General features: G+C 48.7%; 1 protein-coding gene across 3 annotated transcripts in view; it reads left to right on the top strand.

Annotated features, from left to right (window-relative positions):
- Window positions 1-12,365, top strand: part of ACACA (acetyl-CoA carboxylase alpha) — a 110,588-nt gene that overhangs the window by 54,966 nt on the left and 43,257 nt on the right. For all 3 annotated transcript variants that reach the window (XM_084273205.1, XM_084273204.1, XM_084273206.1), the window contains 3 exons: window positions 9,848-10,117; window positions 10,462-10,559; window positions 11,803-11,923. In XM_084273205.1, the coding sequence (XP_084129331.1) occupies window positions 9,848-10,117; window positions 10,462-10,559; window positions 11,803-11,923 (489 nt within the window). The remainder of the gene's footprint in view (window positions 1-9,847; window positions 10,118-10,461; window positions 10,560-11,802; window positions 11,924-12,365) is intronic.

Raw genomic sequence — 12,365 nt, 5'->3', positions numbered from 1 at the left:
AGGCTTTTGCTGGCTTAATTCATTCGTCTGAGGAAACGAATTCTCACGAACGGGCACTCGAGTTTCTGTCTCCGAAGAAGATGGCCGTGGGGATGGAGGAGGAGGAGGAGACAGGATGCTAGATAAATTCAGAGCATAAGCCTTTTCTTTGTTAAGGCTATAAGTGGATCCATCCTGCTTTTTTTTTTTTTTTTTGAGAATGAAGTCTGCATAGTGTCTGGGCAGAGAAATACCGTGTGTTATCTGCCAGGAAGCAAAGATCCATGGGGTAATCCGTGCATGTGGCAGTAGCTGGTAGTATCACGTAGGAAGAGGAGATGTGCTGCAAGGAGCAGCAGGAAAAGATATTAATTGGTTCTGCACTTCTTCCAGTGAAGAACCATTCTCAAAATGCAGCATGTTCTGTTGGCTCTCTGAACTCTCTGAATTTGTTAAGGAAGAGCTTTGTCCTCGACTTCCTGTATACTCTAAAAATCATGTTACAGGGGAGAGGATCCCTAAAGAAACAAGTATGGTGGGGAAGTTGAGGTTCCCAAGCTTCGCAATGGCTTGCTTGATAGTTCTCAGTGCTCCAGATTGTTCATCTCCCAACCACAGGGCTGGCTTTGAGGTGCAGTGAGGATAATTTAGACAAAGGTGTTCTGCAAGTCTTTAGGTTTCGACTTGTGAAGTGCCAGGCGTTGTGTTCCACCACATTACTGCTGTTTTGGGTAGGGATGCTTGGTGCTTGGTGCCAAGGGGGTGCCCAGAGCTCGGGGCCACAGTGTTCCCAGGCCAGAGACCTGAGTGTGCTTGCTAGGAGCAGTCAAACTTGGGTGTGCTTGTTTTGTTTATCCTTTTAACCCAGCCAGAGCTGCTGGTCTCCTGAATCCTTTCCAGGGGTTGAACATCACGTGTGTTTTACTAAGGAGGAAATTTCTGTGGAAAACTTGTGACTGTGGTGAGCACAGCTGCTGTTCTAGTCGTTTTAGATCAGGCTCAAGCACAGACATGCCCCATGGCAAGTGAGTGCCTTGCTGTTGTGGTACCAGCTGCTCAGAGGTAGGCTTGTCTTTCCTGGTGGAGCTGTGCTGCACACTAGGAACAATTACGTCTTCTCTAGCTGAAAAGGGGTCGAGACACTCTTCCTCTTGAGGCGTTCAGCTGAGCTGAGTGCCCTAATTGTTTTAGCTAGCAGGCCACCTTGAGAAACCAGCATAAAATCCAGATGATCTGTGGTCAGTGCGTTCAGGCAGATGTCCATGATCAAAGGTGCAATCCTCGCTTGGAACCAGGCAGAACAGGAGCTTGAAGCTGGGCTTCTCCTGTCCCTGCAGTGGTTGGGAGCAGTGATCTGGGCTACCCTGGCTGTGTTTTCAGGAGAACCTCTGAAATGGGAATTCACAAGAACTTCCACCATACAAGATGTTTTTCTCTGCTTAGCTTGCGACCACTTCCTGTAGCCCACCACCTCATTTGGCAGTAATTATCTCTGTGCTCAGAGTCTCAACAAAGAAGCCAAGGACTTAATGGACCATGAAAATACAACTTGCTATTTATTCCTAGGCAGTGCTTGCTGCTTCCGAGCAGCAGATCCCATGCCTGACCGTGGCCACATGAGGGAGCTTGCAGAGCCACTGGCCCTGCAAGGTACAGGAGGGAGATGAAGAGGATGGTCTTCTGTCAGCAGGATCAAACATCAGTCAGTCACTCCCTTCTAATGCTCCTGAGTAAGGACTGAGCAGACTTTAGGACAAATGTGGTACAATTTGTTGTACAACTGCGAGTACATCGAGAACTAACTCCAGAGGCAGGTGTTCAGCCTGACTCTAGTCAGACAGACATGGACCACTGAAGTACAGAGTTTATATAGGTGGGAAGAAGAAATCCACTGGTAGATGTTTGTAATCTTACACATTTTACTCTAAAATGTCTTGAAGAAGGAAATTTTATGTTGATACCATGGCCTAGATGCTCCTCAAGACTGTAACACAAGGCTTCTAACATCTCTAGTATTTTATTTATTTTTTTTAATAAGCAGAAGCCTTTTTTTGTTGTAGTGACCCAATCTCTGTTGTTTCTGACAAAGATCTTTGCTGGGCACGTGGGGTAGAGGTGTAAGGTTGGGACTTTTCGTGCTAACATTGGGAGGGGTGGGTGGAAAGGATGCAGCACCTCACCCAGTTTGGCAGTGTGAGGAGCTGAGGGCTGTCCTCCAGGAGCCTTTTGCCCACTGTCCTGCTTCCCATCGGAGCCTCTGGCACTGTGCTGCAGTTATGTGCCTGTGCCAAAACAGGGAAATCTGGAAGAGTCCGAAGCGGTGTGAACAGAGAGCAGCGAGCAGGGCTGGAGTCCAGAAACCCGCAGCAGCTCCACGGTGTTTCAAAGCGAGGGGGTTGCAGTGGCTCTGCTGCTGACGTGACCTGTCATGCAGGGACACCCTCTTAAATGCCCGTTGAAGGTGGCTTTGTTCTGAAGATTAGCTGAAATCTTGGTGTGCAGAGGTAATTCCCCCAGCCCCTGGGAGAGCTCAATGTGGTTACTCATCATCCTTGAGCCAGGTGTGCTGCTGGTTTTCCGTGGCACTTCCCATATTGTGGCTACGATTTACCCTGACCCTCTGGCACCAGGGCTGCTCCATCCCTTACTAAGACCCAACTAAGCTTCAAGAACAAGGAGAACATGAGTGTAAGGTGTGCCCACAGCAGCATCCCATTACCCTGCCGCTCACCCTTGCTCAGCATCCGTGTAAAATGTGTCATTTTCCCTATTGGCACTAGATGTCACAGTTTTTCCTTCCCAGGATCAGAAATAATCCATAACCGGAGCGGTGTGCCAGAGCGATGGCAGGCACCCTTTCTCCTGAACGTGGGAAGGTTTGGCTGGGTGAAATTCAGGGTGGCAGAAGGCTGCTGAAACTCTGCTTTGGCAGCTCCCTGGATTGCCTGGGGCTGCAAGGTGTAGCTAATGAATTTTATACTAGCAAAGCTTAATAGTTGAACTGCGTGTTCTGCTTTGTCACCCCGTGTTCCCGCCGTTTATGACAGGCACGGGGCGTTAAAGCATCCACTGGGCTCCTTATGGATGGGGAGTGCTTGGGAGAAGGTGGAGAACAGGTGATGGAGAAGGTGAAGGAAAAACCCCGTGTGTCTTTCCACCCTGCCCCAGCCCCACTCCTGTTTTCCCCAGGGATTACTCTAAAAATAAGAGTTGTTTCTCTCTGGGTTCCCCAGCCCTGCTTCTTGATGAGTTTTGGGAACAATCTGGACCCAAAGGCTCCTCTGGCAGCTGGGATGGGTGTAAGTAACAGGGATGCTGGGTGAGTATTCGTGCCACACAGCAAGTGGTGCCTCCTCATCAGAAACTCTCCTGATGCAGTTTCAGAAGGTGATCTGCCTTTGGCAGGATAATTTTGGCCCCTGTCAATGAGCAGCTCAGGGAGGTCATGGTAGAGATAGGGCAGGGATCAGGACAGAGCACCTTCTTGTCCCGGACTGGAGAGTGTTATTTTTAGTGGAAGGTGGAACATCTTGTGACAAGTGAAATATTGTACAGATTAGAAGAGGGTCCCCGTAGCATTGCTGGAAGCTAATTTTTCTCCTTGTTTATGTGCCTAGATGTAATGTAACTTTAGGAGTAGCAGGATGGGACGGGGCAGAGGGTGTCTTTTGAGCTCTGATAGTGTGTGTCAGATGCGGAGCATCTCCTCAGCTGAGCAGCGGCTGTGTGGTTCAGCAGGAACCCTTTGGATGGTGTTCCTCCAGCTCAGTGTCTGCAGGGTGCTGTTTCCCTCAGTGCTGTAGGCACAGTATCTCCCGTGGCTGGGTTTTTTAGACGGATACGTGTATGTACAGTGGGGCTGGAAGTTTGGGATCTGAAAAGGCTTTCCTTATGGAACCAGGGGTTGTGAGCCTCTAACAGATACCTTTGAGTTCAAATTGTCATTGTTTAGAAGATGAATTTGTGGAGGGTTATACTTAAATATATATTTATTTTTAAATATAACTTTGAATTTTGCTGCCTTTCTACTAACTCTGAGTTCTGTCAAATGCTTACAGTTAGATCTCACCTCTAGTAAGTGTTTGTGATATTTACTAGTGCTTTGCAAAAGTTAAATTCCTGGGCAGGAGGTAACCCCACACATCCCAGGCGAGGCTCTCGATGGCACCGAAAGCAGTGACCCCCCACATTGTGTCTCACTCAAAGAGCAGCTAGAGCTCCAGGTTTCTTGAAGGCTTTTAAAATCCTCAAATAAAAGTGTTAGCAGATTGGAGGTGCCAAAATATGGGACGAAACTCTTTGCACAGCCAACTGCTAAGTGGTTTCGTTTTGTATTTCAAGTATCTGTCTGAAGAATCATATGTGGGTAATATGGATGCTGTAGACAGGGAAGTTCTTGCCTCTAAGAGCTCCTGTAGAGCTTGTCTGTTGCTCTCTAATAGGTCTTTAGCTGTCCGTAACTTCCCTAGATACAAACTCTTTCAGCTGAGGTTTTCAGGCCTCGCGTTCTGCCCAGGGAGGAGTTACTTATGAGGAGGTACTCATTGCTCAGTGTGGAAAGCTTCGTCACATATGCTTTTGTTTTGTTGAAGCAGCTGCCAGTGGCTCACAGTTGGCTCTGTGAGCTTGCAGAAGGAACTTAGAAGTGGGTTGAGAGTGCGCTGGGGGTTCTGCACGATGCCCTTTGCTACCCCAGCACACACCGTGCCAGCTTCCTACCTTCCACCCAGAAGCGTGTTCAGGAGAAACTTTTCCAGTGTCTTTAATGGGTTTTTTTGTGCTTTCCACTTAAAATCTTAGAATCACAGAGTGTGTTGGGTAGGAAGGGACCTTCAAAAACCATCTAGTCCCACCCCTTGCAGTGAGTAGGGACATCTTCACTAGGTCAGGTTGCTCAGAGCCCCATTGAGCCTGACCTTGAATGTCTCCAGGGATGGGGCCTCCAGCAGCTCTCTGGGCAACCTGTGCAGGGTCCCACCGCCCTCACGCTGAAGAACACTTAGTGCCCTGTGTGCCCATCCACTGTCCTTGAACATCAGCCAGCCTTTCGCTGCTGTGCTTCCAGGCTTCCCCACCCAGTGCCCCTGGGTGCCATGCAAGGAACCAGGGCGGGATGGATTGACGGCTCCTTGGTCCCCCGCACTGCGTGACGCCTGTTCCTGAGCAAGCCCTCATCACATCTCCTGGAACCATTCCTCCCTGCCTCCCATTGCTTGGCTGTGTGCTGTTGGGAAGAGCCATGCCAGCGTGCACTTGGCTGTGCCGCCTGCCACCACGCTTTGATCCCTAGCTGATGCCTCTTTTGGAGCCAAGAGGAGGATGAAGGAATCCTGGGTCTTGGCACACCCCCCTTGTCAGGGCGTTGAGTCTGAATGCCTCCAGCAAGCCACATGCGTCTCGCCCTTGCTCTCTGGCAGCGGGTCACGCTGAAGAGAAGGATTTTTACACCCTTTGGTCACAATCCAAACAGACTGTACAGAGTCTGGTAGATCTGGGGTTCCAGCATCACATTTGAATGGGGAAATACCGATGTTGCTCTGTCTGCACCAAGTATAATTTCTGGGGCAGTCTCTGTCCCCTTTCTAACACACACCATGCCACGGAGTGATTCGGCATCCCAGGGTCAGTGGACACTGTTTTACCTCCAGAACAGACAGAGGCCATGAAGGGGGAACAGAGCATGTGCTCCTTTATATAACGATGTTACAACATGGAGAAATGAAGATGCTTTCCTCAATGTACCGCTTCAGCATCTGCTCCTGTGCTGGACTGCTACAACTGTTGTGTTTCCTTACTTTAGAACTTTTGTTTGTAATTAATAATGACAAACAAATGTATCCATGGGGCTGGTTTGGTTTTTACATACAAAACTGGGATGCAACACAGGTGCACCAGAATGGGGACGAGAGAGAATTGCTGTCAGGGTGCTATAGGCTCTGTTGTCCTACTTGGAGCTTTCTAGACCTGTGTTCAGGTTTCCAAATTTGGATGTAAATAAACAGAATGAAGCATGGCATGAAGCACCTAGGCTCAAGCATCATCCTGGCTGTGAGTGAAGTAGAATAAACCAGCACAATTGGCACGGCTCAAGCGTCGGTGCTGTCGAATAATAAGCTCATTTATGTCAGGTTTTCTGTCACCAGGCTTCTCCAGGAATCACAGATCCTGGTAGAAAAGAGGACTGAAAAGCTCTCTGTGCCCGAGCTGCAGTCAGCACTGCACCGGCATCCCTCCCTTCGGAGCCTGTGGAGTGTTGGGAGCCGGGAGCCTGGGCTCGGTTCCTTCCCCATTCCCCTCGGTGCCTGTTGTCAACAGCTCTGGCTGCCACTAGCAGTCAATTTGTAACTGCATCAGTGTGTGTATTACTGTTCGCATCGATAGCGCAATTAATGTTGAAGTCAATTTTGGTGTTAATTTTAGGCCATGATTAGTGTTGACACTGTGTGTCAAACTAATGGCGTTTATGAGCACCGTGCAAGCGAACGTTAGTTAATCCCGGGGTTTTTACTATCTGCTAACGGTTACATTAAGGCAAAGCTCTGGTGGGAGAAGGTGTGTATAGAATTATATACATAAAACCAGGGCGTGATGTATGTTCTGCATTGCTGCTGCTATTCAGGGAGCAAATGACATCTGAGCACTGAATCCTAATCACAGTTTGGAACATCAGAAATAATGATCACTTCTGATCGGGGGTTGTGAATAATTCATCTGGTTTGATTTCCACGCTCTGGCCAGTGATACTTTTCAAACCAAATGTGTTCCTACAAGAGAATAATGGTCCCACTTCTTATGGAAATACTGTGGCACAAATCATTTTGCCAACATAAAAACAGTTAAATAAGACTGTTCCTGCTTTTATTTTTTTTTCCTTCTTCCTCATTCCTGGAGGTGCTGGGAATGGAGCAGGGCTGGGAGAAGCACTTCCAAAAGGTGCTGGCTCTTAAAAAGAGCTTGTGTTGGAGCTACTGCTGCTCACCATCACCTGTTATTGTTCTGACTGCTCTTAGGTGATTAGCTCAGCCTGTCTAATTAACCTGTGAACTCGTCCTTTTTTTGGCACGCTGCCATTAACTTTAAAATTGGGATTTTTTTCATCCTCTTTTTTTTTTCTTACAAAGCTGTCATCCAGTGCCCACAAATATAAGCAGAATCTATGCTGTTCATAGCAAAAAAAATAAAACCCTTCCTTATGCCCAGTGATTTTTATTTCTGGGTAAATGGCACAAACTGTGTCTGAGGGAACCAAAACCATTCAGGGTAATAATAAAGTGGTGCACTTGGAGGTTCCTGTTCTTACCCTGCGTAAAGTTGCTCTGTATTTATCAGTTATAAACTGTTTTTTCAGGAGTTTGTTTGCTGTGTAGTTCTGTCTCATCTACCAGTGAGCATTAAGGAAAGGGACTGGGTCGTGTGGGGGATGCTGGGTTTGGGATCTGTTTCAAGGATTCTGTTACGATCAGGATTTTCTTAAATAGGAAATACTTTTAATTGCCTTATTTTTGGTGCTGTCAGAAATCATCAGGCTGAGGGAAGTGAAGAACATCTCTTACGTCCTGGCAGGTGAGACAGTCTGTGGGACCAGCCCTGGGTGCTGACCAAGCCCTGGAGTGGGGTTAATGCACCTACCTGGCACGTGGGTGCCAGGATTTGACTTCCAGGGTGCTCTGGGTACCGTGTAGGTTTCCTGCAGCATTTTGATGTGTTCCCATCCTGCAGTTTACTGCAGCAACAAGTATGTAGCAACTAGAAAGCCTGAGCACGTCTCCCATTGCTTGTGTGGCTTGTGGTCAGCTGCTGGAGCTGGAAGCTTCCTGGATTGGGGTCGCTGTGAGGAAACGCCGGCTCAGGCTGACACCTGTATACTCTGTTACTGCTGGGCTGCTCTGGGAGAAGTTTGCAGCACAGTTTTAAAGAGAATATTACTCTGTCCATCTTCCCCACGTGTTGCTGTCTGTAACTGAAGCTGGTTTCTGAGCTGGCATAAGAAAGGTTTGGCCAGTGCCCACTACAGGGTCTTAGTTATGGCAGGGGGGACAAAAAGAGCCTGTAAAATATGGCAAAGAGCTGAGCTGTAGGTGCCAGGCTGCGGATGGGTATCCCGTATTTCTTAGAGGCTGACCTCCAAGCCTTTAACCTTGGACTCACAGACTTCTTCAGTGCTGTTTCAAATCACAGCCTTGCCTTCAGTTCAGAGCTAGAACAGAGACAGCATCCAACCCCAGTGTCTCTCTTCCTGCAACAGGCAGGTCAGGGTAAGGCTTGCTGTTCTTCTGTCCTCCCCTTTATTTTTCCCTTTTCTGCTGTGAAAGGCTGGTGGCAGTGGAGCAAAGCCCGGGAAGCCTCTCCAGCTGTGTAGATCAGTACGAATTAGGTCGCTCCAGACCCCAGGTGTCTCTGCAGGCACTTTTGGTCTGTGTGCCTGACCCACAGCAGCATCCACTCATTACAACTTTTCCCTTTAATGTTGCAATACTGCTGGTACCCTTAGCAAAGCATCCTACTGACTTGTAGGGATTTATGCTCCTGGCTTTGAAACTGCTGCAGTGTCTCTCTCCTCTGAACGGAGCAGTTGGACACGAAGATGTAACTGTAAAGCTGCAAATATTCAGGGGGAAACAGATTAATCCCTTCCGACGTATCAGTCAGAACAGTGGTGGAGGAAGCTGAGACCAGGGAGAAGGTGAACTGAAGCACCATCATTCTGTTAACTTGCAATCTCAGCTCTCACAAGGGGGGGTGTAAGGGAAGGATCTGCCGGTAGCCACTGGTAATATTTTTGGATTGCCACCCGCTTCACTTTCAATGACCTTTTGATTAATTCCTCTGCCTTTTTATTTTTTTAATGAGCCTATTATGGCATATCTTATTGCAGATGCTGATTGGATCTCGACTGTGTATTGTGCCAGTTTGATTTGGATTAAATGGCACATATCTATCTGCTGCTGCTCCTCTCCCCCCTCCCGCTTTAGTTCATCATGTTCAGAATTCAGAGTCTCTGCAATGAGAGTTTCAACCCTCCTGATTGCAGAGGATGTGCAATCGGCTTGAGGAATGTGTACTCAGAGCTTATGATCCTTGGGCAAGCGGAGACTGGGTGATGCATGTGGCTTTCAAGGGACGCTGCTATTTCCATCTGTTAATGGCATTCCAGGATGGCCAACTCCCTCGTGCAGCGATACGCGGCAGCTGAGAGATGGGAGATGCAGGGTACAGCTGCTGCTGATCTCCATAACGTGGGCCAGAAGAGATCATCTGCTGATTTTAAAAGGAAAGAATGTGCAGCAAAAAGCATTACTTATCCGGGCGGGTTTGGAAAGAAACTGCAGCAGGATTTGGGAAGGAAAAAGGGAAGAGCCAAAGAAATGAGAGGAAGGGTGGAAAGAAAATCGTTACAGAAGTAGCTTTGAAATGAAAGGATTATAAACTGAGGGCAGGGTGAGAGAGAACCTGGGTGACAGGGTTCTGGGGTGATTTCTGGGTGGCCTGAGCAGATGGTCGGGAGTCCTGTGCAGCAGCACGTCCGTCCTCGCCCTGGGAGCTCTGGCACACGGAATAAAAGCAGCGCCCTGCGAGAGCGACATTTGCAGAATGTGTTTTGGATCTGTGACAAATCCCTGGATGGGGCAAGGGGAGGCTGGGATGAGTGTTCTTGGGTGGGAAGAGAGCACTGGAGGATGCGCTCCGGTGAGCGCGGGAAGGATCCAGCCCTGCCAGCTGCGCTGGCGCTGCGTCTCGGAACCCAAGTTCCCAAAGAAAATATACAGAGTGCCACGTGCCAAAGAAAACCAGCCCCTGTGCCCCTCCCCTCATTCTCATCTTGAGAATACGTGTTTAGGTTTTATTGTTCTCTGCTCTTTGGTTGCAGATTGGGATGGTGGCCTGGAAGATGACCCTGAAGACCCCCGAGTACCCAGAAGGCCGTGACATCATCGTCATTGGCAATGACATCACCTACAGAATAGGTTCTTTCGGGCCTCAGGAGGATGTGCTGTTCCTGAGGGCGTCAGAGCTTGCTCGAACACATGGCATCCCCCGGATCTATGTGGCTGCCAACAGTGGGGCCAGGATTGGTTTGGCTGAGGAGATTCGGCACATGTTCCATGTAGCTTGGGAAGACCCAGATGACCCATACAAGGTAAGGAGATGCAGGAATCGGGGGGGAAACTCTGTGGTAGCTCACAAAGGAGTCTTTTTTTTACACACACTCTCTTAGTAGAGGGGAGGCAGGTATTTGCCAGGCTGTTAGGTCCAGAGGTCTCCTTGTATCAGATCTCTTGAGCAGAATGAGTTAGTGCTAAATGTTGAAAGCATCCCTGGCTTTCCCTGACCTCAGCTGAGCTCTGACGTTAACAAAGGATGTTCTTACTGCTGTCTGGAGTTACACTGTGCTCCCTTGAAGTTTTCCTTTTGGAATGAGTTGGTGGGGGTAGGGAAGGGACCACTGGGTAGGACTGAGGTGAATGAAGTTTTTCCCTGCAGGGATACAAATACTTGTACCTGACTCCTCAAGACTACAAGAAAGTCAGTGCCCTGAACTCAGTTCACTGTGAACACGTGGAGGACAATGGAGAGTCGAGGTAAGCACAGGCACCCCAGAATGAAAAGCATTCTGTTCACCCTTGGCTGTGCAAGGGAGTGCATGTCATGTCCTTGTCTTCAGTGAGGATGTTCTGTGGGATCCAGGTGTGGAGAGCTATAGCTGTGTGTGGTCAGAGCAGGGACAGGGGAGATAGAAGCTGTGCCGTGTTGGCTCCTACTCTTCCGGGGCCCAAATCATGACTGAGGCTTCTGCAGTAGCAAACACAGAGTGACCAGAACAGAGTTGCTTCTTGACCAGAGACTTGCAGCCTCCATTTTGAAAGCTGCTTTTCCACTACATTCTGCTGAAGGGGTAAAAGAATTCCTGAGTGAAAGCTGTGCCCTCCATGCCTTTGGAAGAGTTGGGCTGCGGCGGTCACACTGCAGTGCCATAGAGCCCGTGGTGGTCCACACACCTCTACACCGGGGGTCTGCACCTTCCCAGTGACACTCCAGAAAAGGGGAGGTACAAAGGAGCTTTCAGAGCTAGACCAAGGCTGTAGCCATGCTCCTGGGCAGCGGGAGGAGGACTCTTTGGAAGAGAAAGGGAAAAAAAAGGCTAGTGTGCAGCCTGGCAAGCTCTGGGAGAACAAAAGGATGGTGCTGGGTGCGGGGATGTGTGCGTGCCGGTGCGGGGATGTGTGCGTGCCTGTGCGTGGGCTGGGGAGGCGAGTGGCTCTCTCTGCTGAAGCACTTAAGTACATGCTCAAGCACTTCGCTTAGCGAGGGCCTATCGGGAAAGACAGAAGCCAGTCTGAGAGCACCAGGCACGAGTCGAGGAATTGGTTTGGTTGGAAAAGACCTTTAAAATCATCAAGTCCAACCATTAAGGGACCGTGCTGGGGAAGGCAGGCGTGAAAGAAGAAAGCAGAGACAAGGTGAGAGCCTCATGATAATCTCCTGTTCCGTTTCTTGTTCCTTTTGGCTGCGTTCTCTTTATTCCTTGCCCCTTTTCCTGTAATCAGCCTGCTCCTGTGGGAGTGAAAAGAACACTTTCTACGGGTATCCTGCTCCCTTGGTGTCTCCTCTTCACAGTGCTGCTTTGGCTGCTTATATGTGGGACCACCCTGTGGTGTTCAGCGAGGCTGCGGAATGAGCCCACATACGGGTCCCAGCCGGGTTTTATGCACGTTATTCTTTGGAGCATTCATGATATTTAGTCACTTTTCATTTTCTTCATGGCAAACTGATTCAGCAAATCACTGGACCTTGTGACTCAAAGGCTGTATGTGTCTCCCTCAGGTATAAGATAACAGATATTATTGGAAAGGAAGACGGACTTGGAATAGAGAACCTCAGAGGATCTGGCATGATTGCTGGAGAATCATCTTTAGCCTATGAGAGTATTATCACCATCAACTTGGTAATCCCCCGCTGCTTTCTGTTCTTCAAACTGTACTGTCTGCTTCAGCTAAAAACCCTGCAGTGATATCCAGAAGGTGCACCTGGGATCAGGCTTCTGCTTGATGTAAATTGGCTCTTGTAGGCTTTAAGCAGCGCTTCTTACACCATCATAGGGACGGGTCCCTCTCTGACTACATCTAAAACACTTTTAGGAGACAGTTGGCTGCACATTTGCTCAGCCTGCAAGTTACTGCTTCTCCCTCTTTTTTATTTTTAATAGCATACACATATGTTCTATTTTTGCATTTAACAAAAAAATTAGATTGTGGGGTTCTGCAGCGAGAGGAGGTTTTGCAGCCTCGTCATGTGAACGTGCCTAGTTGTGTCTGGCTGTTTGAATCGATAGGCTTTGGCTCTGTGCTAAGACAGAAATCAATGTGATTTTCTTTTTTCCTTTCCTT

The sequence above is a fragment of the Gallinula chloropus genome (genome assembly GCF_964237585.1).
Source record: "Gallinula chloropus genome assembly, chromosome: 19".
NCBI classification, from domain to species: Eukaryota; Metazoa; Chordata; class Aves; order Gruiformes; family Rallidae; genus Gallinula; species Gallinula chloropus.
Note: the sequence above shows the minus strand (reverse complement) of the source record. Positions and strands in the feature narration are given on the sequence as shown.